The following is a 27579-nucleotide window of genomic DNA, read 5'->3' as shown; positions in this document are numbered from 1 at the left end:
GATATTTAGTGAATTTTAAAAAAAATCACAAAAATTATACTTTTTAATTGTATTTATGTTAGGTGTGTCCAAAAAATTTCATTTCCCCCCTCCTGGTTGTTCAAATTTCCCTCCCAAACTTGTGGCGACCAAAAGACCAAATTAGTCGCAGAAAAAGTACCTTCGCCGACAAACTTTTTTAGTCGCCAAATCTCAATCAACGGCGACTAAAATATTGGTCGCTAAAAATACAAATTTGGCGACTAATTTTTTTTGGTTGCTGAAAATAAATTTTTGGCGACCAAGAATTTGGTCGCCGAAAAATATGTGACCTTCCGCGACCAAATTTGTAGTTAGTCGGGAAAAGTATACCACTTTCTGCGACCAACTCATTTTTTGGTCGCCAAAATATAACCTTCTGCGACCAATAATATTTGGTCGCCAAAAACAATGATCATTCGCGACTAATAAATATTTGGTCGCCAAATGTCATTTTTTTGCGACTAAAATTTTTTTAGTCGGCAAAAGTGGTCGCCAAATGTGTAAATTCTTGTAGTGTAATTTGACAAATAATGAATGAGAAACCTTCGAACGCGGGGACAAACTAAATTTGGAAATATTCAGACATAAATTTGGAATATTAATTCACCCAAAACATTAAAACTTTAATGGAAAATGTTTGCGACTCCCACAAATGAGGACCCCCACAACCCCCACTGATGTATTGACCATTGATGTGTTTGAATTTTTATTTTTTTTTCTATCTCTGATAATGACATGAATGGTCCAAATCATTTTGGGGGTTGTGTTTTGTGGGGGTTTCTATCATTATTGTTAACTACTTTTAGATGTCTCTAGAAAGTAAAATATTGAAAATAAAATAAGCTTAAGGATAATCAATTGGATTAATTTGTTAGCCAAAACTCTTATACTTCTTTATAGGCATATGTTTCATTAGCAGGATTAATAGTGAGAGTATTAACAATCTATAAGATTAGTGTAAAATTGATTATCCAGATGATTAGTGAGATACACAATTCCCTCTTACCTATGTTTGTTTCGCAATAAATATGGAAATATATAATTTCAATTATATGTATGTTTTGCATTATTAGTAGTAAGATTAAGAATTCGATCAATTTTGTTAGACAAAATGGTCATTGAAATCTAATTAGAATAATAGGATTTACAACTAAACAATGAAATGTGAATCTCAAAGATCCATAATCTCAATCATATGGTATAATCAGCCAAATCAAACAAGCCGAGGTCACGAGTTTGGTTTCTTTTCATTTACGGGGTATTAGATTAGGGATCTTCATATTATTTCCATCTTTCATCAAATAATAAAAAATAATTAGTATATATTTTTATTTTATTCTAACTAGACATAATCGCTTCTTTTATCAAATCATTTAACCTATGAGAAATGATATAAAAATTCACTTTTTAAAATTATTTTTTAAATTTAATGATATGTAAATAATATGATTTGTTGATAATTAGAAAAAATATGAGTGAAAATGTTACATTTAATATCTTAATTAATTGTCACATTACTGAACTTAAAAGTTGAGTCTAATTTTTTATGTTCAATAACAATGCTCTTATCCTATTTATTTATTCTATCATATAACTTATTTATTGAGAGGGTAATTTATATATAAATTGGGCCGAGCTGGGTAATGGGCCATTCTGTGGGCCACAGTAAGAAGGGCTGAGTAAAAGGAGCTTGTAATTAGTCCGGTCCAGAGGAGCCTTGCAGATAGCCTAGTCCGAAGGAGTTTGGTGGTTAGCTCGGTCACCACAGTCAGTGCAATGACAGTTAGCTCGGTCGTACTATATTATGCCGAAGTATGTTGAGCTTTCCGCAGAACCTTACTATTGGTTAGCTCGATCCAAGCTCGACGTGATTAGTCCAATCTCAGACAACACAGTTGGAATATGTCAAACCGAGGTACACGCAGTAAAAGGAAAAACCGAGCTAAGTAGGAGCTCGGTCTAGTCTGCGGATTTAGCATGGCCATGTTATCTCGGTCGTATTGACATCCAACCGTGGTAGAACCATCTCACTTGGTTTAAGCAGTGAGAGGGGTGTTGAAGGATAAGCATTATCTTTCAAGAAGGTGATTCCTAGGAGGACTCTACATGGAGGAGTAAGAGTCCTGCTTGGATTGTGCCATACGGAACCTATAAAAGCTCACGACATCACCTATGGAGAGGTAACACAACTTTGATTCCCGAATACACAGAGCTTTTGTCTATTTTGCTAACTTAGGCATCGGAGAGGTGTCCGGCACACACCCGCCGGCTAGCTCACATTTGTGTTTTCAGGGAGTAAAGCGACGTCGTTTGGAGGAGCATAGACTTTATCAACAGGATTATACAAGAAGATTATTTCTTTCTCATACAATTGGCGTCATCTGTGGGAATCACAGGAAGAACAAAACCTCTTGATCAAAGTGTTCCTCACTAAATTAGACACAATGGCACACAATGAAGATTTGCCACAGTTCGCCATTAACGGGCAAACCCCAGAGGGAGGTGGGAGGCGCGAAGGTTTGCCTTCCATCCCTCCCATGGAAAATCTGGAGCCCCAGCAACAGAATCCCCGGAGGGATGCGAGGGAAAGGCGGTGTAACAGCTCCCGTCGCTCATCAAGTCCTAACAGACAGAGGCGGAGGATCGACCCTCAAGTTTTAGAGGATCGGGTGAAGGCGCAGGACGAGTTAATCAAGAAGATGGCGGCGGACATGGAATTGATGAAGCGCCAGATAAAAGGGAATGGGGTGGCGACAAGAGAGGGGCACAAAAGCAATACGCCCCCTCGCCACTCTGAAGATCGTGGTAGGCATACCACACCATCGCACGAAGAGAGTAAGAGCCTCAAAACAGGCGATACTCAATCAAGGACTTCCAGAACTCGTTACTCCAGGTCTGAGAGAACGAGATCATTGAGGTCTTACACTGAGGGAAGCACCTATCGACCCTCACATACGCACCGGACATCATCTAGGCAAACAAAGTTGCCTAGATCATCCGACTTACGGACTGTGCTTGAAGAAAGGGCACGACGGAAGGAGGATGCCAGGGCATGCGACCCACACAGAGTTTCATCCCTTCAGCGATTGGCTCCTTGGACGCATGGAAGCGTCGAGGTAGGAATGCCAATACCGCACCTTGCCTACGAACCAACAGATAAAGCATTAGCAAGGCTACATAGCTCGCCGTTCGTTCCGGCGATTGAGAAAGCACCATTACCTTCAGGCTTCATCCAGCCTAAATTTACGACGTACGAGGGGAAGACAGACCCTTACATACACCTAAGCCACTTTTTGCCAGGTCATGGCAGTATACCGGCAGAACGAGGTTTTGATGTGTATCCTATTTCCATCCAGCCTTGGCGACGTAGGTTTAACCTGGTTCGAAAGGCTACCAGAAGGCAGCATAGCCTCCTGGGCACAGTTAGCAGAGGCATTCGTGACAAGGTTCAGAACGAACACCAAGACGCCAGTAGAGATTGATCAGCTACTCTCCATTGACATGGGCGACAATGAGACGTTGAGATCCTACAACAGTCGTTATTGGGAGACCTTCAACCAGATAGGAGATTGTCCCATAAATCTCGCCATCGCGCAATACAAAAGATGACTTCCAATCAGAAACAGGCTGAGGGACTCAATTACCATGATGCCACCCCTCACAATGGAGGCCTTAATGGAGAGGGTACACCAGCACATTCAGGTGGAGGAGGATGGCGCCCGTGCTAAAACAAAGTCTGGTACAGCCACAATACCAGATAAAAAGACTTCGGCAAAAGTCAACGCGATAGAACGTCCAAGCAAGAACGGGCGAGGCAGGCAAGACAACGGAGAAGACCAAGATAAAAGATGGTTGAGAGTCCGCACTGCCATTATCACAGTATTCAAGAAACCAATCTACCGAATTCTCAGCGAGATACGTGATGAACCTTTCATCAGATGGCCAGCTAAGCTGGAAGAAGCGCAAAAGAACTACGACGAAAGATCTCGGTGCACCTTCCATAAGGAAAAGGGACACCACACTGAAAATTGTACGTTGTTGAGACAACATCTGGAGGAGTTAGTGGCAGCTGGTCACTTGGACCGGTACATAGAAGGAAGGACGCAGCCAGTCCCCCAAAACCACGATCACCCAGACGGAACACCGATTGACACCCTACCTCAAGGCATGATAAAGGTAATACATGGGGTATTCGAACCTGAGCGAGTATGTGAGCTCAGGGGAATGATAAAGACGGCAGAGCACTTAAGGGAGATATTAAGTGCGCAGTCCACCATCAAAAAGGGAAAAACAGAGGCCACAAACGTCATGTCTTTTTCAGACAGAGACTCGGCAAGGATATATTGCCCTCACAATGATACACTGGTCGTCACTCTCCGCGTCAAGGATTATGACGTCAAGCGAATTTAAATCAACCAAGGGGGCTCATATGAGATAATGTACTACGAAACTTTCAAACAGTTAAAACTGGAGAACAAAGATTTGGCACCTGCCGTATCTCCCCTGATTGGATTCAACTCAATGCCAGAGTGGCCAGTTGGCAAGATTATCCTCCCAGTCAGAGCAGGAAGCATGACGAAACAAGTGGAATTCTGGGTATTGAAAGTCCCTTCCACTTACAACATAATCTTGGGGAGAACATAGTTACACGCCATGCAATCGGTAGCATCAACCTGCCATCAAGTAATGCGATTCCCCAACGAAGCCGGAGTAATTGAAGAGGTCTATGGAGACCAAATTATGTCCAAGCAATGCTTCGTCACAGTAAATGGCAGCTGAGCTGCCAAAGGGTTTGTTCAGATGGTGGAAGAACCTGAGAGCAATGACTTGTTTGCGGATGTTGGCAAAGCCGCCGAACAGAAGGTAGTGGAAGACTTGGTACAGGTAAGAATAGATGAAAAGGACCCGAAAAAGTTCTTTTTGCTTGGCTCATCTATGACCAGCACCGAGAGAATAGAGGTCATGGAATTCTTGACCTCTAACATCGAAGTGTTTGCCTGGACGCCGTATGACATGCTGGCATCGACCCAAACTTCATCTGTCACCAATTGAATGTCCACCCAACTGCAAGACCAATCATACAGCGCTCTTACAGATCAGCACTCCACCACGCCGAGATAGTGGCGGAAGAAGTGAGAAACCTTCTAGAGGTAGGAGCTATCAGAGAGGTGCACTATCCTAAGTGGATATCCAGCACAGTAGTGGTGCCAAAGAAGAATGGAAAATGGCGTGTCTGTGTGGACTACAAAACAGTCAACAAGGCATGTCCAAAAGACAGCTTTCCTTTACCACGGATAGACCAACTGGTAGATCTGACGGCAGGACACAACCGTCTTAACTTTCTTGATGCGTACAGAGGTTACCATCAGATTGCTATGTATGAGTCAGACCAGGAGGTCACATCTTTTACAACACCAAGAGGACTGTATTGTTACAAGGTCATGCCCTTTGGCCTAAAAAACGCAGGGGCAACATTCCAGCGGATGATCACCAAGATGTTCGAACCATTGTTAGGCAAAACAATGGAGGCTTACATCGATGATATGGTAGTCAAAAGCAAGGATGAGAATGACCATCTCAGGGACCTAGGTGAGATGTTTCAGATCCTAAAGAAGCACAAATTGCGCCTTTATGCATCTAAATGCACGTTTGGTGTAGGATCAGGCAAATTCTTGGGCTTCCTAGTGACCAACCGAGGTATAGAAGCAGACCCCTCTCAGATCAAAGCAATTCAGGAACTAGAGAGACCCAACTCAGTAAAACAAGTACAACATCTCACCGGTATGGCAGCCGCGCTAAACCGGTTCATAAGTCGGTCGTCAGACAGATGTCGACCATTCTTTCAAGCAGTAAAGGCCAAGTTTGAATGGGATGAAGAATACGACCGCGCCCTAGAAAGTTTGAAGGAATACATGACTTCTCCACCGCTACTAATGACCCCAATACCTAGAGAAGAACTATTTTTGTACCTGGCAGTTTCATAGCACGCAATTAGCGCAGTATTGGTCCGAGCAGAAGGAATCCAACATCTGCCCATCTTTTATGTCAGCAAGACATTGCTGGGCACAGAAACCAGGTACTTACCATTGGAAAAACTGGCCTTAGCCCTGATGATGGCCTCAAGGAAGTTATCGCACTACTTTCACGCCCACACCATAATTGTCCTCACAGCTTTTCCATTAAAAGCTTTGTTTGAGAGGGCGAACTTTTCTGGGCGAATCCTAAAGTGGGCGGTAGAGTTGGGACAGTTTGACATCAAGTTTCAACCCAGAACCGCGAAAAAGCCCAAACTTTGGCAGACTTTGTCGCAGAATTCACACCGAGAAGTCATCACGTCTGCCCAGTTGACTTAACGGGTACAACTGAAATAGGGATGGAAAGCGGTGCCGGAATAGCGCAATCCCTAATACAGGATACCCAGCCACCTCCCAGGACAGACCAAAGTGAACAAAATGAGGGAGAAACAAACCATGCTGCACCAAGCAAAGACCCATCAACAAATAAAGACTTGGTACAATCAGATAGCGAGGGGCAAATAGTAAGTATGGACTTTGAAGAAAACACCAGCAATACTCAGGACCCCAAAGCATCATCTGATCCCTCTACCTGCTGGAAACTATTCATTGGAGAGATGTGGAAGCTCTTTGTGGATGGAGCATCCAACAGGCACGGAGCAGGACTCGGCATAGTCCTCATCTTACCAGATGGCCTAGTAGTGGAACAGGCAGTCAACCTTGGCTTCCCAGCATCAAACAACGAAACGGAGTATGAAGTGCTTCTGGCAGGACTAAAATCAGCATTCTACATGAAGGCCATCGAGCTAATGGTTTACAGTGACTCACAGCTGGTAGTGAACCAAATTTCATGTGACTGCGAAGCAAAGGATGAAAGAATGGCCAAGTACCAAGAGTTAGTCAGAAAAGAGATCATGAAGTTCGAAGTAGTGCGGATAGAGCAGATTGGCAGAGAAGAAAACAGCGGAGCAGATGAACTAGCAGTCTTTGCTTCAATGGCAGACACATCCATCCCGCTTCCATTACTGATCAACTTCCTATCCAGACCAAGCATTGAAGAACCTGAAGTAGAAGAAGTATGTTGCGCCGAACTGGGCCCTTTATGGATGGATCCCATCATAGTGTTCCTAAAAGACGGCATCTTACCCGAAGAGAAGAAGGAGGCCAACAAGATAAGAGCAAAGTCACAGCGATTTTGGCTCTTCCCATCAATGGCCTTGTACAAGAAATCCTTCACAGGACCTTACCTGAAGTGTGTCCATCCTAGCAAGGTCGAAGCATTCCTGTTCGAGATTCATGAAGGCATATACAGAAGCCATCAAGAGGGGGAGATCATTGGCGTACAGAGCAATTTCACAGGGATATTGGTGGCCTTACATGCAAGCAGATTCGGAGAAGTATGTCAAGAAGTGTGAGAAATGTCAGAAGTTCGCACACCAAATACATTAGCCAGCCAGAGAGCTTCTACTTTTAACTAGTCCATGGCCTTTCGCAATGTGGGGCTTGGACATAGTAGGACCATTTCCAACAGCCCCCAGCAACAGAAAGTTCTTCCTCGCAGCAATGACTACTTCACAAAGTAGGTGGAAGCAGAAGCACTAACATCAATAAAGGAGAAAGATGTGAAGAAGTTCGTCTGGCAGAATATCATCACTCGGTTCGACATACCCAAGGCGTTGATATCAGACAACGGCACCCAGTTCGACGGTAAAATTTTTAAAGGCTTTTGTGAGGAGTACAAGATAGAATTCTACAACTCTACACCAGCATATCCCCAAGAAAATGGCCAGGCAGAAGCATCAAACAAAGTTGTCTTGGATGGATTGAAGAAAAGGTTAGAGAAAGCAAAAGGAAAGTGGGCTAAGGAGCTTCCTCATGTTTTATGGGCTTACCATACCACACCTCAACGATCAATGGGAGAAATACCATTCTTCTTAGCGTACGGCATGAAAGTAGTAATCCCACTAGAAGTTGGCCTCCCCACCATTCGAAGCGAAAATTTTGATCCAGACTGAAATGGAAAAGCCATCACATTAGAGCTCGACCTTGCAGAAGAAAGAAGAGAAAGAGCACTGGTTCACATCGCCTCATACCAACAGGAGTTATCCAGGAAATACAACAAGACCGTACATCCAAGGTAATTCAAGATCGGAGATTGAGTACTGCGCAAAGTAATGAGAAACACCCTGGTACCCGGAGACGCCAAGTTAGGGCCCAATTGGAAAGGACCTTACAAAGTGGTTGGATTAGCTGGCAAAAGGGCATACCACTTCGAAGACGAGGACGGCAAAGCCATTCCCAGGCCATAGAACACTGTTAATCTCAAACTATTTTATTTTTAGCTCTTCTTTCAAGTATTTGTAATTTTTTCTTTCTCAATAAAACAAGTAGTTCCTTTTCAGTATAGTTGTTTCCTTTTGTAAAAGATTGTTTTAGTGAGTTAGGCACACAGAAAGCATAGTTGGCCGGAATAACCAACTTTGCACTCTTTTCAGCTAAGATTAGGATCTAGGCTGAAGAGGTTGGCTGGAAAAACCAACACCCCTCCTAAGCCCAGGATAAGGATCCAGGCTGCAGGACGTTTGGTCGGAATAACCAAACACTTTACTCTAGGTTGACAGGAATAACCAACGTAGAGGTTGGCTGGAAAAACCAACACCCCTCCTAAGCCCAGGACAAGGATCCAAGCTGCAGGACATTTGGTCAGAATAACCAAATACTTTACTCTAGGTTGGCAAGAATAACCAACTTAGAGGTTGGTCGGAAAAACCAACACCCCTCTTAAGTCCAGGATAAGGATCCAGGCTGCAGGACGTTTGGTCGGAATAACCAAACACTTTACTCTAGGTTGGCTGGAATAACCAACTTAGAGGTTGGCTGGAAAAACCAACACCCCTCCTAAGCCTAGGATAAGGATCCAGGCTGCAGGACGTTTGGTCGGAATAACCAAACACTTTACTCTAGGTTGGCTGGAAAAACCAACACTTATTGTTCTTCAGCCGAGATAAGGATCTAGGCTGAAGAAGTTGGCTGGAAAAACCAACATTTATTGTTCTTCAACAGAGATAAAGATCTAGACTGAAGAGGTTGGCAGGAAAAACCAACACTTATTGTTCTTCAACCGAAATAAGGATCTAAGTTGAAGAGTTTGGATGGAAAAAACCAACACTTATTGTTCTTCAGCCGAGATAAGGATCTAGGCTGAAGAGGTTGGCTGGAAAAACCAACACTTATTGTTCTTCAACCGAGGTAAGGATCTAAGTTAAAGAAACTGGCTGGGAAAAACAAACACTTGTTGTTCTTCAGCTGAGATAAGAATCTAGGCTAAAGAGGTTGGCAGATATGGATAGCTAGATTACAAAGTTAAGACTGCGATAAAATATCTCGGCCAAGGAATTTACTTCATTCAGATTATATCATAGACGTAAACCGAAAAGACAGTTGAAGAAAACAAGAGACGATTTCATTGAGAATGCAAATCAAGAGTTACAAAAGGGGGGATTTCAGCCCGGTTACAGTTTTCTTTCCAAAAAGTAAAAAAAGAAGAAAATATAGAGTTAAGCAAACAAATCGTCAAGATCAGCATCCAGTTCAACTCGGAGCCCGGTTTCAGTTGGTAGCTCGATTGTCAGGTCTTCCACCGGTGGTTCCACCCGAGCTGACTGGATGGCAGGATCATTGATGACCGGGGCATCATTAGGCACGGTCTCTTCATCACCATCCTCAGATTCAAGGAATTTTTGTTGAATGGCGACTGCATACTCCGCCATACAGCTCGGTATAAAGTACGATGGAGGGTTTAGGAAAACCTCAGTCTTTGGACCGTGACCGAGCTGTTCCACTGCCGCTTTCCACCCGCACTTAAAAAATAGTTCCTTGGCAGCTTCGCACTGCAAAATGTAGGTTGCTTTACCTTCTTTGAAGTCGCGGTCTTCTGCATCGTCGATCTTCTTCTCAAGTTCAGTTAACTCGGCCGTCTTTTTCTCCTCAATTGTGGCAAGCTCACGCAGGTAGTAGTCTTTCAGCTCGGTCAAAGCTTTTTGTTTCTCTACTTCGGCTGAGTCAACTGTATCGGTGAGGCGGGCGACCTCAGATTGAAGCTCGGCCATTTTTTGTTTGGCCTCATTTAGCTCGGCTGTCTTCTTGTCAGCCTCTGCCAAAGCTTGCCTTGTTGTTTTGCATAGCTCTAGCACACGCTTATGAGCAATCTGGTTCTTCTGCATGGCCTGCACAAATATGGTAAGCAAATTGGAGTAAGAACCGAGCTAACAGTTGCACAAAACAGGAAAACAAAGGAAAGAGTACTCACCAGCACCATTGATTTGGTGGCCGAACGGATAGCTTTTATCTCGGTAAGGTGGGCGTGGTGATCCATATCAGGGGGCAGACACATGCTTTTAGCCAGGTTGAAGGCCAGCATGTGATCTTTATCTGCCACCACTGAATCTGTTGGTCTGATGGCTCGATTCTGATATGTTAATCTCGGTGCCCAATTAGAAGAGTTAGCCCGGTCTGGGCTCTCAGGTTGTGGGCTCGGTACTTCGGTGGAGGGAGGCACAGGCTCGTCCTCATCAACAAGGCATGGCTCGGTAGTGGAAGACCGAGCGCCCTTGCGAGACCGAGACGATGAAGGCTGGTGGGATGGTAGGGCTACCACGGTCTCTTGTGTTTAACCAGTTGGGGGTATCTCGAGCTGGTTTATCTCGGTCAGAAGGGCTCTTACGGCTCTTTTCTTGGCCATTTCTTGTTCAGTAGTTAGTCGGATCAAGTTGATTTGAGACAAGGTTGGGTCTGGTTCAGGAAAGGCTTCTAACAAGAAATTAGTCACCCTGGTCTTCTGTTACTACTGTGTCCATACGTCGGTTCAAATTCCAGTAGTTCGGCCCAATTTCTATTGGGATATCTCAGCGCGGCGCGAAGTGTGTTTAAGTTGGGGTAACTGTACTAGGACTTGAGAAAATTCAAATCTGCAAGAAGTAAAAAAGACAACAGTCAGTGCGGTTCAGCGTATGAAAACCGAGGTAAAAGAAGCATAAAACTAAGCCGAGGTAATTGTACCGGCAACTTCTTTGTCCCAGTTTATTCGGTCGCCTGGGATCTGGGCCTCATGATCTTCAAAATTCCCAGAAACCCAGAAAAAATCATCGTCGTTAACATCCTTATCCGGGGTATCTTTTATTATCTTTTCACGTCGGCATCTTATTCTTAAATAGTAAACTCAGCCATCTTCATTTGATCCTATGGAGTATTGGTGGAAAAGTTCGGCTAAACCGAGGTTAAGGCCAGCCCGGCAGTTTAGCTCGGCGATGCCATTTATTATGCGGTATGAATTTGTGGAAAGTTGGGTAGGACAGAGGTTGGTTTGTCTGAGAAACTCGCAAAGAAGGGGCTGTACAGGGAATCTTAGTCCGGTTTCTATAATGGAAAGAAGTGTAAAGGGAACAAAGCCAGGGTTTTCCCAGGGTATGGTATCTAGTTCGGCTAAAGTGAGATGAACATCATCAAGGAAATGGTAGTCCCTTCGGAACTCGGCTATAGCACCTGGTGAGTTCACTAAAAACCTATATTTACCCATAAGGATTTAAATTATGTATAAATTAGCCGGGAGTATTGGCTCGGCGCCAAGCAGATAATGGGTATCTCGGTTGGACGTACAAAGGAGTGCCTGGGCAACCTAGTTAGAGTCTGCAAAGTGAAAAAGAAAGGTGTTAAGCACAGATCGTGGGATCGTGCTACAAGAAATATAGGCAAGATAAATGAAGTCCTAGCTCGGTTACATGGAATGCTATCCAGTCTTAGCTCGGTTTAAGCAAGGGGCTTTAGCCCAGTCGAGCCATTGGGGCAACATTCTTAGTTCGGTTTGAACTAAGGGAGCTGATTTAGCCCAAGATTTAGTTCGGTCGCTGGTTGAGGCTTTCTAGCGTGGTATTGCGCAAACCTAGTACGGTGCGATAGCTCGGTTAAAAGAAACAGAAGGTCCCCAACTTATGGAAACCACAAGTATGGCATAAGTTTTAGTGCGATTGTTGGTTGTGGCTAGGCTTGCATCTAATACAAACAGTATCCTAGTTCGGTTGATGTGTGATTTTGGATCAAATACATCGTTCTTTAGTTTATTCGTGAGTACCAGTGGTTATATTACAAAGGTTTTTTCAGAAAATGGAAGCAAAAATGGAACATATGCTTTGAAAAACATAAACATGCTTTGTGTTGCAAAAAGAGGTGCGAAATCAACAGAAAGGAAGAAGATTCGAATCACTTACCAGTTCAAGGTGAAGACACTGAAGATGGAGGTAGTATCAGCAAGAACACGAGCTCCACAGTTGCAAGAGAATAAGGGAGAAGAAGGTCGAAGAGAGAGAAAGTAATGAATAGTGGAGTGATAGATTCAAAACGAAGGGTTTGTTTTGTGTAGAGGGAAAGACAAAAAGGCGGGACTATTCAAAAAGCGCGGAGTACGAAGACAACGTGACAACTGCATTTGGCTAATCAGAGTCTGCCATGTGTCCTTGGAATAGAAATCGATTCAGTTAGAGACTAAAGAGACGTTTTAACCGGACAGGTTGGTAGCACGATGTAAATTTAGCTCGGTTGGAAGGCTAAGGTTTTTTAGCTCGGTTGGAAGGCTAAAGTTTTTTTTTAAGCTCGGCTGGTAACAGGTAATCCCTATCATGCTGCGCAAATGGAATTAAGCGGCAATTGAGAGGGTAATTTATATATAAATTGGGCCGAGCTGGGTAATGGGCCATTCTATGGGCCACAGTAAGATTGACTGAGTAAAAGGGGCTTGTAATTAGTCCGGTCCAAATGAGCCTTGCAGATAGCCCGGTCCGAAGGAGCTTGGTGGTTAGCTCGATCACCACGGTCGATGCGATGACAGTTAGCTTAGTCGTACTATATTATGCCGAAGTATGTTGAACTTTCCTCAGAACCTTGCTATTGGTTAGCTCGGTCCAAGCTCGATGTGATTAGTCCGGTCTCAGACAACACAGTTGGAATATGTCAAACCGAGGTACACGCAGTAAAAGGAAGAACTGAGCTAAGTAGGAGCTCGGTCTAGTCTGCGGATTTAGCATGGCCATGTTATCTCGGTCGTATTGACATCCAACCGTGTCACTTGGTTTAAGCAGTGAGGAGGGTGTTGAAAGATAAGCATTATCTTTCAAGAAGGTGATTCCTAGGTGGACTCTACATGGAGGAGTAAGAGTTCTGCTTGGATTGTGCCACACGGAATCTATAAAAGCTCACGACATCACCTATGGAGAGGTAACACAATTTTAATTCCCGAATACACAAAACTTTTGTCTATTTGTCTATTTTGCTGACTTAGGCATCGGAGAGGTATCCGACACACACCCGTCGACTAGCTCATGTTTGTGTTTTCAGGGAGTTAAGCGACGTCGTTTGAAAGAACACAGACTTAATTAACAACATTATACGAAAAAATTATTTCTTACTCGTACATTTATCAAAAGCTTATATCTGATCATTTATCTCACCTAATCATATGCAAATTAAACGTACCGGTTCAGTAAGGCAATGTACCCCACAGCAGTGCGTAAATCTGGTCAAAGCAAACAAACCTGTTCTGGCAATAGCAATTTACGTGAATATATTGCTGGAATCTATCCGATTGCAACGACTGTAAAATAATCGTGACTACACACAAACATTGCCTTCTCCACACTGACCTGACAGACGTTAAGTCCACGTCATAAATAGAAAAGTAACGGACGGTAATAAAAAATCTACCGTTAAATTTGGCGAGTCTGCATGACACCCCATACGTGTTGGGCTAATTAGAAGACGTGCTACATAGTGACGAAATTTGGAGAGCCCATTGCCAACACGTGTGAAAGGACACGTGGAAGTTGCGGAGCATGCAACGCTGTGTGGTAACTCACTTGGTTCTTAGCCCCATTTGTAAACAAAAATAAGGAATAAATCCTTTAAAATTAATACGAATTGTCTTTTTTTAATTTTAGAAATTATATTTTATTTTTTTAAAATTTTAATTTCATAATAAATCGTCCATTTTATTAATAAATCATCAAGTCATTTAACAGTTTTTAATGATATTATAAATATGTTTCAATTAATAATTTAAGTAATTTTATTATTGTGTAGGAGAGTAATTATAAATTTTATTTTTTAAGTTAATTGTTAAATAAAAATTTTTAATAAGGAAATATTTGTAATTTTTCGAATCACAATAGATAATCTGTACTTTAAACAAATTTTAAAAAGTGTATTTATAATTTATCCAAAAAGGTATGTGGTGATATTGGAACAAATTCACATGGTGTTTTAATTTAATATTTATTGATTAAAATTATAAAGTTCGAAACTTCTTGTTAAGATTTTAAAAAATAATTTGATGAGTGTTAAATAATAAATAATATAAAATAATATTTTATGATGATGAAGTAATTACTCTGGTTTGTCCGAAATGGCCAAGAATATGGCAGGTTTTTTATTAAAGAGTATGCGAGATATGGACAAAATTGCAACGTTTTAATACTATAAATTCAAAAAATATAATTAAAAAATTATTAAAATTTAATATTTATGACCAAGATTCTTTTAAGTTGTGGCTTCACAACAAGCATTTTAAATATATATGGATTTTAGATCATTTGCATATATTTAAAATATTGTATTTGCTATGAAGCTACATTTTGAAAGAATCTTAATCATAAATATTAAATTTTAAGTAATTTTCTAATCATATTTTCTGAATTTGTAATTTTAGTATTTTACAATTTTATTCATATGTGGCCTACTCTTTGAAAAAAAAAAATTGCCATATTCTTGGCCACTTGTAAAAAATGGGAGTAATTATTTAGTGATCATAGAGTGTTACTCTACACCACTTATTATTTGATATTTGTTAAATTATTTCTTAAAATCTTAACAAAAAATATCGAATCCTATAATTTTAACTAATAAATATAAAATTAAAATATCATGTAAATTTATCCCCATATCATGGTATAAATTTTTTATAAATGGGGCGGAGGACCAAGTGAGTCAGTCACTACACACCCTTGCCAATTGCTAGAGATATGGGCCCTGTTTGGTGTAACTGTTAAAACAGATTATAGATTATAACTTAACAGATTATAAATTATGACTTTAATCAGAAGCTGTTAATTTGTTTGGCGTAGTTGTTGGATTATAGATTTAAATTGCTGAGTAGTATTTGTTAAATAAGCTGTGAAGTAACTTTTTCAATTAACTTTTATTTTTTATTATTCATTACTTGTCCACATTTCTCATAAAAAATAATAATAATAATTTATAGTCCATTTGGGTCATTTTCTTTTTTTAAAAAAATTAAAAATAAAAAAATTTAATAGTATAACCGTAAATTAATATGTCCACAGCAAAAGCTGATAATCAGAAACAAGGGGTGAGCAGCTTCTCAGAATCAACTTTTTTGAATTAAAATAAATTGTTAGAATCAGAAACTATTTTAAATAAGTTTAACCAAACAGTTCAAAATAAATTTTCAAAAATTAAAAATTATAAGTTGGTTAAAAAAAACTTAAACAAACACCCCATTGGTAGGTGTAGACATTGCTGACACAAATATTAGTTTGTGTAAATGAACTCACAAGTGCCAATTCATTTATAAACAATCCTCACACGTGTCCAATTCACTCGCAAGTTTGTTACACAAATTTGTCCTCATCTAACATGCACAAAAATTCAAAACCCTTAAATATGGCAAAAGGCCATTAAATTTTGTCTCAAATATTTATCTTCTTTTCTTTTAATACATTTTTAATTATCCAATCGTGTCTCACGATATAAATATTTTAAAATTTTTATATAATATAATAATCAAAAATAAATTAAAATTTAAAAATTTAAAAACAAAAAAAAAATACTTGATTTATAGAGTTTTATTTTTTTATTTTTTTATTTTTTTGAGTAAATAATACTCACGTATGCCAATTCATGTGTAAACAATGCTCACACGTGCCACTTCAACTTTATGTAAGTAATTTTCTACATATCAAATGTTTCTATCCTTCTGTTTTATGCATCTCAATCACTAAATACCAACAAGGGTTGGTTTAGTTGGTAAGGCTTGTTCCCGGCCCTGGAATGGGGTAGCCTCCCCTCCTCCTAAACTTTTTTTTGAATCAAAAAAAAAAAAAAATCACTAAATCATATTTTAAAATATAAAAGTACTTCATAATATTAAAGATATTAAATATTTTATCAAATAATTTATCAAACATTCACATGGGTGTCAGTTCTCCATGTAAGTATTGGTAGATTTTTTGATTATTATTATTATTATTATTATTATTATTATTATTATTATTTGTTTATTTATTTATTTTGTATCTCTAACCTTGCTCAAAAGTACTTGCATAAATTCATTTAATGAGAAAGTTGCTTTACTTCTCAAATCAATGTTGTAGAAATATGATCTATAATAATTAATAGATTAAAACATAAAATTTAGAAATTTAGAAATAAAAAATACTTGAGTAAAACAAAGAGCAATTATGGATGATATATCTACAACGCTGATTCGAGAAGTTAAGCTTCTTTTTTTTTTTTTTTTTTTTTTTTGAACTGATAAAACTACTTTCTCATTGAATGAATTTATGCAAGTACTTTTATATCTTTCACATAGTCAAAAGAAAATCTAATGTGTATATTGAATGAATTAATTAAGTACCGTTCTTTTTTTTCTTTTCTTTTTTATTATGAATCAATGTTAAGATTTCTCATAAAGAATGAATTTTATATATGGGTGTCATATCATGTAAAACACACTCTTTATGAGACATCTATATCTCATTCTGTATTTGATTCTCTGTACACTTAAACTTATGGTTTATTATGCTAATAAAACAGTACGAGAGAAAAGATTACATATAATGACTGCAGAAAAGCATCCAGCTATCCACTGAGCAAATGTTACCGAGTATGTAATCTACCTAAAAAGACAAGAGCCTACTTAATTGTGTTTCAATTTTTGTGTTTTGGAAAATAGAATGAAAATTTCGAAAATATCAATTGGTTTCATATCGTTTTTCTTTTCGTTATAAAATAATTTTTTTAAATTTGAAATAATTTTTTCATACTTTTTGAAAGGTGGGATTTTTTAAATAGAAAGCAGAAACTCTTGAAAATAACTTTTGGAAAAAGTTCGCCAAATGAATCTTCTTCTTTTTCCGATTTCTTTTCTTCCTTTCTTTTCCTATAAATTTCTATGTAAATCTAAAATTCTAACGCAACTATCATAGATGCACATAATTCAGTTCAAATAAACAAGTTTTAATCCCCAATGATCACTCGAAGTCAGCTTCCTAGATTCATCAATCAATGTAAGCCATAAAATTCCATTAGATCATTAGATATCTAAAATGGATTTAATAAAATTTTATATCTCAAATAATGATTTGATTGATTATTAGATATTCCATTCACAAATTTTTTAATTTCACTGTCATAATGCACTCACAATCATTAAATTATATAAAAATTTTGTGGCATATAAATATCAAATGCTTATGCCCTAACATATAACTTGAAAGATGATAAAATTAAAAAATAAATAGTAAATAACAATACATTTCTTGATTTTTATTTTTTATTTTTGGAAATAATGAAGACTGGAAAAGGAATCGAGATGTACCTTCTATTGCTTCAAATCTTAGGAGAACATTTGCTTTCCTGTTGGGTTTTTGAGGTCGATTTGGATGAGATCGAAGTTCAGACGAGTAGATTTTGTGAAGGCTCAAAAATTGGCGTGATAAAATTTGTAATTAGTAGGTTACTATGCAATGAATTTATAACTAAGAGAATGAGAGGTTGAGAAATCTATAGTCGTACATTTGTATCGAAATTAGGGTATCAACGTGTCAGATTAGAATTTAATGACTCGAGTTTAACTTGATTAAATCCTATTATGGAATTGATGAGCTTTTATGTGAATAGAATAGAGGCTACATGAAAAATCAAAATTATTTGAAATGCGTGTAAATTGGTTTGAACACTCAATTATATGAAGAAGAAAAAAAATCTAAAATTATTCGAACTCAAATGATGATATATGCAATAGAATGATCAATCTAGAATGTTTGTCAAGGAAATGATAGCTATCTCTTTGAAGTTTTTTTTCCCTTAAATATATATATATATATAGAGAGAGAGAGAGAGAGAGAGAGAGAGAGAGAGAGAGATAAAAGAAGCTGAAGATATTAGATTATCTTTGGACTTTTATGACTACTTCCTAATAAGCATGTGTCTTAGTTAGCGGTGGAGTTAGAAATTCAAAGTAGAGAGGACATATATTAATCATAATATTAATTTTTTTTCTCTTTATAACAAGTAATAACAAAATATTATTAAACTTATACACTTTTTGATTTATGTTTTGTCAATCAATAAGATATAATATTACAATTATTATGAAATTTATATTAACGTGACTTATAAATTCATAATCAACAACTAAATTCTATTAACCCAACAATAAGGACAAACAAACAACTAAATTTATTATTAATAAGTTTAACACTACCAACTCAACTAATAAAAAGAAATAACCAACTAAATAAATTTCATAACAAAAAATAAATTATTAATTGATTCAATTCTAATTTTGACTTGTTTAGCTAAGAGTCTACAAAAATGAGGAAGATAGTATAATAGAACATTTTAAAAATATAATACATTTTAATTTCAAGAGAACCTCGACTTGCCACTAGTTGATAAATTCACTCAGTGCAACTACAGATCAGTTTCATTTTTAATTTGTTGAATCAAAGGTATAAATTCACTTTGTGCAATTAAAGACCAATTCATTTTTTTCTTTTTTCTTTTTTCTTTTTTTGTGTTGTTGGTTGCATTGAAGGTCGTACCCGAGGAACCCTTGTACACTTATGTTGTGTTTGATTATGAGATTTGAAAAGGAAAAAAGAAAAAAATGTATGAAACTAAGTAAAATATAAATATATTTTATTTATATTTCACTTAACTTTCCCATTTTCTTTTTCAAATCTCCCAACCAAACACAGCATTAGTGATGTTCAATGATTCTGACTAATTAAGCTAGTCTTAATTAATTTTCATTTTACATAATTTTCATGTTTAACTTAATATTACATTACCGATTTGCTGCAGACTTTTTTCAACACACCCTCTCTTAGTTTTTAAGTTAAAAACTCAACCCCCTTTGATCTGAAGATTGCTCAACAAATAATAATAATAATCATCATCATCATCAATTCAGCACCCTCACAAACCACCACCAACTGGAGGGGGGGAAAAAAAAAGAAAAAATCAGTTCTTTGGGAGCAGAAAAGGCATCCACTAAATCTTCGAAAGATAGAAAGGAGAAGCATTTTTCTTTCATTTTCCTTTGTAGAACTGTAAGGTGATTGATTACACATGAATCTTATACATGATCTATAAATAAAAAGATATAGGGTTTGTCAATAAGACAAAAAGAAGAAGAGGACTTTAGTAGCCCGATAAGCAAAAGTTAAATAACCTGAATAGGTGGTACAACAAATGTTAGAAATGTGACGGAGCTCAAATCAGTAAATTAGTGAGGAAGAACATCCCCATTAAAATCAAATAGAGCCTTTACCGACGACGCGAATAAATTTAGCTTTTCATATGATCTGCATCTTGGCTTTGGCATCGTTCAAGTATTATATTACAATTGTTCAATGTGCGTGCGTCAAGCACACCGTGATTCCACAGTTTGATCATAAATAATCTCCAACACCTGCCGAGCCCACAAGTATACAAACAACTCAGAAGCACATTCACATTAGCATAAGAAATATAGCTTATACTCGGATGAACCTAAACTAGTAAGAGATAGATCCTGTATAAATGCACAAAGAACACTTTTTTGGATGATATTTTAAGTTGCATCTATTATTTAATCCTCCATTTCTGTGTAAGAAATGTTAATTTCACAACTTTTCCATCAGATTGTATAGCAACAAGAAACCTAAAATTGTTAGCCACTTGCAGAACTTTAAAAAATTGGAAGAGACAAAGAACCCACATCCTTTTATAATATTACCCCAAGAACAGTTAAAAGCCAGCTGGCCCAACTCTAAACCTTTCATAGATCTGATAGTTAATGTTGAATATGAGGGAGTCCTTGGAATAAGTTTTAGGAAAATGTACGCTGATGGAGTTTATGTACGCTGATGGAAGGCCCTTTAGAAAGTGTAGGCATCGTTGACATAGTGTTAGGCCGCTAGAGGTAAGGGCGGGCATCGTGTCATATCGTATCGTGTTCGAGTCGTGTCATATTAGGTTCGCATGTCAAAAGTATGAACATGAACATGAACACGAACACGAACACGAACATGACCTGCTAGTTCAAAAAAAACAAAAAAAAACAAAAAGAATACTACCTGTTTAATAAATGTGTCATATATGCAAACACTAACACAATATGTAAATAATCATGTCAACCAGTGGGTGACACGATTGACACGATTAATTTTTAAACCTATTTACCAGGACACGACACGACATATAACACGATTGACCCAACACGAAAAACCCACTTATCCAATTAAATTTTTGCTCAAAATTTTACTTCCACAATCACCATGAAAATTAAATGAATGGTTGAGATAGAATTTGATCAATTTATATTTATAATTATAAAATGTGTATATCTAGTTCGTGGGTCATGGGTCTTAAAGAGGTCATTTTCAAGTCGCCGGTCGTGTTCATGTTAACGGGCTACACGCTAAAATAAATGGATTAGACATGTCATTTTCGGGTTTCGCGAGTTCAACCCGAACATGACCTGTTTATTATACGGATTCACGGGTCGTGTCATATACATGTTCATGTCAGAAAATGATCAACCCTAACCAACTAACTTTGTATACGGTTCAAGTCATGTTATCATGTCGTGTCGGGAATTCCTACCCTTAGCCAGAGGTGGGCTGGCAAAGAGCCGAAGCTGGGGAGAGAGAGAAAGAGAGAGAGAGAGAGAGAGAGAGAGAGCAACATCAAGACAAGAGCATGACAGGACCATAAATGTAGGGCAACCTCTTATGAAAGTATAGAAGCTCGTTTGGGAAGTTAGCTATTTTATTTGACTTTTTGGCTATTTTAACCGGGCTAAAAAAGTTGTATTTGAGAAGATTGTTGACTTTTTTTTGTAGTTGATTTGATAGTTGTGAGAGAAAAAGTGAAATGACTAGTTTGGATGTGACATTTATCTTATTAGCTATTTTAGCTTATTTGGTCTTTATTGGCTATTTTAATCCAAAACCTTCTTCCCAAGCAGGGCCATACCTTATTTACAGAAAGTTACTAGCTTCACAAAATAACACCTTCAGATAGATTTTATGTGGATTCATCCAGCAAATATACATGTAATGAAATGCACATAGATGAAGTGTATTCTGATAACCAGCAGTCACATGTAGCAGTAATATTTGCAAGTCCTACACAGCATGTTTAGAGCCTAGTCATGAGCTAATAGGTAATTACTGCACCACACTATACATACTAGAATATCTTTAACAAGCATCTGCATACAAAGGTAGACAGATATAAGCACAAGTGAGAGAAAGACAAAATTATTTTAACTGAGGGGTTGAATTGAAGAACGCATTGCCACAACATAAAAATGAGATAAGGAGATACCAAAGAAGTGCTGGTGCCTGGATAAGGTCTTGACCATGCAATTTTGAAAATGCCTCACATGCCCAGGCAATATGACCATCTGCGAGCACCCTGCCATAGTGACAAACAAAATAGATGACCATGTAAGCTTAAAAACTCACAATAACAAACCACTCTGGTAAATTATTGGAGATATTTTGAAAAATCCCAAAAACAATTAAGCAGAAGCCTACAAGATAAGAGCCTATTAATTTTTCCCGAGGTTGAAGAACGTATGAGGTGGTTGGATGACTTCAGACAGCAGACACCAACACATGCCATGCGGTTAAAAGCATGGGCAATGTTATCAGATCAGCACAAAGACACTCACAAGGGATGCAATAAAAGGGCATTCCAAGAGGAACTGGAGAATGAAGATTACCGCTGCTTCCTGACAAATGAGTTCCAGAGATGCATCATTTGCTTCTCATCTTTGGTTACATCCACAAAATCATCAAGCATCTGCTACATATCAGAGCGCACAAATGATAATATAAAATACAGAATACGATTAAGAACACATCATCTTGTTGTATATGCAATACAAAGAACTATTGGGTCCAAGATGCTTCATCCAAAATTGATATTAAGTGCACATCCAAAGGTGCATGCATGCAAACAAACAAATAGATAAAAAAAAAACTAAAGTGTTAAATAAAGGTCATATAATGACCAAACACACCCTTCTATCTTCAAAATCTGCAACATCATCATCAACTTCATCCTCGCTGTCCCGGTCCGACAAAACTTGCTCCAATTCCATCGGCTACAATCACAAAGAAGTTTCAGTTCAAAGACATTTAAGCATAGATTCCAACAACTATGAATCTTAGGCCAAAAAGACGGATTTATAAAATCATGATGTTGCATTTTCAGATATGGAACCTAAAACACGTGCAACATAACAACTCAAACTGAATTAGTACAGCAATATCAGAGTCTAGTTTTTCAAACACGGGCATTAATGGTGGAAAGGCCAGGGAAGAGTGGACTAAGAGAAGCTTTAGAGGGAATAGGGGTGAACCCTTGTGCACCAAAGCTGAAAAATCCCTGTACCCTTTCCCCTAAAGTGGTAAAGCGGAAGGCAATGCAACATATGGAACTGCTCCGGCCATATGACGACCCCCCAATCCACTTCCATCTCATGAATTGGCTTTTCTCTATTACTTTGGTACATTGAATCTCAGAGACATTCTTATCATCTGGTAAAAACGCCTAGCAGCAAACTTGTATGAAGGGGCCCCCCTTTCAGTGCCATTTCGTTTGGTCCACTGGGTACCACTTCAAAGGAATTCATTCCAAAGACGCTTTTAATCACTCCACTGGAATGATCTGAAGACCTCTCTTTCCTCTGAACTTCGATATTATATTATTCACTCCCCAGGACAGCAATCCAGAGTCGCCGTAGTCCACATATACACTTCCGATGCTTCCATTAGAACTCATGATTTTTTGGATTTTCCTTTTCTATGGATTCCACTTGATTCATAAAATTCTTTCCCATTCAATCATAAAGAAGTCAAAATATTTCACATGATACTCAAGGCACTTTACAAGGTCCCTTCAAACATAGTCCACAGACAATTTGATAAACAATGTTATTGTAGTAGTAGAAGTTAGTTTTAAAAAGATAAATCTTTTCACAACTTAGATTTTTTTTTTTTTTTTTTTTCACAGCATGTTACATTTAGAGTTCTAGTCCAGCAAACAACACCTGCCACCCAATTATACAAAAAGTACAAATGTACACTTCAAGCCATAGAATGGAACCTCTGTACCATCAAAAGATCAATGATTTTGCTCACCCCAGATGATACAAGGGAATCAAAAGCCATAACTTCTTCCTTTTCCCCACACTATCCCCACACCTACAAAGGAGCTCAACAACTATTCCACAAGGGAACAACTACTCCAACTCAACCAAGACAAAACCAAAGTCTAGAACTCTCTTGCCACTTTGCAATGGATAAGAAGATGATTAGCCAATTCACCATCCTATTTACATATACAACACCAATTCAAAATCACGTGTTTTTCTAAATCACTATATTAATGGTGAAGATTTGCCATGAGCTACACAGAAAACGAGCAAGGCCACCCTCAGAGGCCAAGGAACCCAAATATCTTGCCAAGGAAAGAGGATCCGTCATGACCAACAAATGCCTCGTCAAAAGATTTTACCTAAAAGCACCCCAATCTTGATAACCTCCATCTCATAAAACCCTTCCATGTCCCAATGCTTGATAATCCATACTACCTCTCAAGTAGCCCCACTCTTGACCAATTCTTGGATTTTATAGAACCTTTTGATACACAAGACGTATAAGTTTTTTCTAGCTTTCTCTTCATCTATTTCATAAATAGGTAACAGTCCCTTGATGGCATCTTCTATTGGAATGTATCCCATATCGCCTGGAGTTTCCATATCTGTGCTAATTATAAGGTTTTAGTTTCCCTCTTCTTAATACTTGGGTTTTAAGGAGAAGTGTGAGCTGGCCTTTTCAATTTGGGATCAGAACTTAGTTGAGCCTGTGATTGGTATGCTGTTTGTTTGACTTTTATATGTTGTGGTGCAAGAAGGTGTATTGGAATGTGTCCCACATCGGTTGGAGTTATCTCATCTGTCCTGGTTATAAGACTCCAGTTTCTCTCTCTTTAATACCTGGATTTTAAGGAGAAGTGTGGGCTGGACTTTTCAATTTAATATCAAAGCTTTGTTGGGCCTGTAACTAGTGTGCCGTTTGTTCGGCTAGTGTATGTTGTGGTCCAGGAGAGTGTGTTGGAATGTGTCCCACATCACCTGGAGTTGCCCCATCTGTACTAATTATAAGGTTTCAGTTAATACCTGAGTTCTAAAAAAAGTGTGGGCTGAGCTTTTCAATTTCTTCTACTGAAATTATTGTTTATCCAAAAAATAAAAAATTCTAATCCACCCAAGCAGATGAAGATTCCCCATAGAAATGTGTTTTTTAAAGCAAATTCATTCTAAAAAAAAGAGCAAGGAAAGAAAAGCAAAAACACTTTCCATAGTAAGTTTAAAATTGAATTATGAATCTTGAATGACTTAAAAACATAGTTGTACTTAACTAACTCAAGCAAGTTTCATTCACCACGTTACATAGCCAAAATACCACCATACCATAAAATGAGAATATATCCACCATACCATGAAATGAGCATTTGCGCAAACAGGAATACTTTCAGGTCCCAGGAAAGAAATGAGTGTGTATGTGTGTGTGCGCCTGTATTCAGTTTAGGGAGTCTTAAGTCAATTCATTAATTTTGGAAATTTAAGAACATTAATGCCGTTAACACAACATAATGAAAATTTCAACATTAGTTCTTTCTTTATATTTTTTTCCTCCTATTTTCCACCTTTCTCCTGTCTTTCATTCTTTGATTTTTTTTCCTGCTCACATGTTGATCTTTTCGTGGGAAACAACATTAAGGATTTAAACCCCACAATCAATTTTTTTGAGGGAACAGTGTATTGGAAATAGCATGAGAAACAAGATCAAAATCTTCTGAAAAAGTAATTGTAATACCTGGGAATGGTTTATCATGTATATTACACAAGAAACTAGTAGAACAAAGAATACACAATCGCCTAGAGATGTTAATGTTATTACAAACTTCATTTTTTTGAAACCCATTCAATTCAAATATAAATGAAAATATATCCTTCAATCTCCTTATAACATTAACTAAATGGCTACACCTCCAAAATATTATTGATTCCAATTTGCGGTCCAACCAACTTACACTTTTTGCCAGAAAACAATTAGTGGCTTATGTAGAATGAACCCATAAGCGCATGCAGAGATAATAAAGCACAAAAGGAAACTAAATCATAAATTAGCATTAAAATGACTAGTCACCTGCGCTCTATGTGAGTGAAAGAACTGTCGCTTCTGCAGGAGGAAACGACTGCAAGGAAAACCAAATACACCCATATCAAATCTAAACTCATGCAATCAAATACATCACCCTATCTAGAACTCATAATAGCAATGAAAGAAGGAAACAACATAAAATCAGCCAGTAAAAAGGAAACATGAAATATCTGTCCGCAAGCAGATTCAGAACTGATATATGAACCAATATGCAGAACAAAAATACAGTAGATCAACAACAAAACAATTTCACACTAAAATAAATTAATTCACTATTTTAATAACTAAATTAGTTTTTTTTTTTTCCATTAATTATGTCATTAAGTACTAATTACACTAGCTATCCTTTCTAAAAATATATAGATGACACTCATGATAGCACATGTGCTCTCAACACTAAATCCAACACATCCAATTAATTTGCTAAAGACCACCACCTCAACCCTTACGCTCTATTTGGTTCATTGGAATGAGATGGAATGTAATGGAATGGTGATTCCTTAAACATTCTTACAAAATGATCATCCCATTAACATAGTGAAAGATGATTCCATTCGTAATGCATTTGCTATTATATTTTTAATCTAATCAAACATGAGAATGAATATTTTGATGGAATTCCATTCCGGTTCATTCCAATGAACCAAACACTACCTAGTCTTTGCAAAATCTATTACAAGTTTATGCCCCACATTATCAACTAGACATAGGCTTTAGAGTTTGGACAGAAGTAAAGTTCTGTTTATTAACAACAATTTAGTGAGAAAGTAAGGGTGTACCACAATACCGATTTAGGTTCGGCGTATGAAAGAAAGTTGAATGAAGGTGGCCCAAGCCAACACATATGACAACAAAACAAATTCAAGGTAGCAATCAGTTTATTGCCCAAAGATGACATTGCAAGTTTCTGCACAGCAGTTTGCATATCCTTTGAAAGCCTCCCAGTTTATTGCTGACCATTCAGGCAAGCTCACAGATGGATGACAAAAATCTTCTAATCTAGGTAATTCTAGGCCTGAAGTCCACAAATGCAGTCCAATACTAACTTGGGCTCATGGTGGCGTTGCTGGGGAATCTACTTTCATATCCTCAGACATGTGCCTGCCTCCAACTATTAAGGGGGGCTAATATGCAAGTGGCAAGCACTACATCAATTTATGCTTTGACTATGATTGACTGAGTTCAACTTTTTATGTACAGATTATGCATCCTTTCATTGCAAGAAGAGTACAAATTCTTCAAAATTACACACAAACATGCTAAAAAATAAGACTGAAAAACGTACTTTCTAGGGTCAGAACGTTCAACAGATAGCTTTCTTGTCTTTGCAAATTGTAGCATGGCAGGAGGTGCAAGGTTGCTTCCAGGTACAGATTGGACACATTCTGGATCTGCATATGAGTGAGCTGTTGCAGTAGAAACCCCAGTCGCATTAGGGCTGGATGTATCACGTTCCACACACTCAGCAAGGCCTAAAATAGCATCATACAAATCATACACACTAGAAATATGAGCTTATTATCCTTAAAGAAAGTACGATTCTGACAACAGGTTGATTGTTAAATAATCTTAAAATAAAACATGAGAAAATATGCTCATGTACATCACATTGATTATTTGTTTCCCCTCTTCTTTCTGACTAGGTCAAAAAGTAAAAGGTTTGCTCGTTTCCAACAAATATCAAAGTTGAAGAGAATTAGTCTACATTTCTCACTATCTTTTGAGCAATGTTACATGGCCTTGGGTGGTGTGTTGCGTAGGTGCAGGCATGCGTGTGTCGGATTCATAATATCCAACAACACTAGGACATGGCATGTGTGTAAATGTCAGATTCATTTAATTCTCATATCCAAGAACACTAGGACAAGACCAGATTTATATTTCTTAAATACGTCTTTTATCTTTGGGATAAAATGGTGTTACAAACTAACATATGGTATTTTATGCATACAAGGGAGTCTTATAACTTG

The 27579-nt window shown here is 37.9% G+C and overlaps 1 protein-coding gene across 8 annotated transcripts in view; it reads right to left on the bottom strand.

Annotated features, from left to right (window-relative positions):
* Positions 1-19390: 19390 nt before the first annotated feature.
* The window catches only part of LOC114310035 (polycomb group protein EMBRYONIC FLOWER 2), a 46601-nt gene continuing 38412 nt past the window's right edge, over positions 19391-27579 (bottom strand). For 7 of the 8 annotated variants that reach the window (XM_028255944.2, XM_028255946.2, XM_028255945.2 and 4 more), the window contains 6 exons: positions 26895-27081; positions 25595-25643; positions 22399-22482; positions 22099-22178; positions 21699-21788; positions 19391-19797 (listed from right to left, as the gene is read on the bottom strand). In XM_028255944.2, coding sequence (XP_028111745.2) covers positions 19674-19797; positions 21699-21788; positions 22099-22178; positions 22399-22482; positions 25595-25643; positions 26895-27081 — 614 coding nt within the window. In that variant the 3' untranslated portion in view covers positions 19391-19673. Of the gene's footprint in view, positions 19798-21698; positions 21789-22098; positions 22179-22398; positions 22483-24887; positions 24959-25594; positions 25644-26894; positions 27082-27579 lie in introns of those variants that run through there. The other variant, XM_082878794.1, reaches the window with a different exon arrangement.

The sequence above is a fragment of the Camellia sinensis genome, chromosome 1 (genome assembly GCF_055761805.1).
Source record: "Camellia sinensis isolate YWXY chromosome 1, ASM5576180v1, whole genome shotgun sequence".
NCBI classification, from domain to species: domain Eukaryota; kingdom Viridiplantae; phylum Streptophyta; class Magnoliopsida; order Ericales; family Theaceae; genus Camellia; species Camellia sinensis.
Note: the sequence above shows the minus strand (reverse complement) of the source record. Positions and strands in the feature narration are given on the sequence as shown.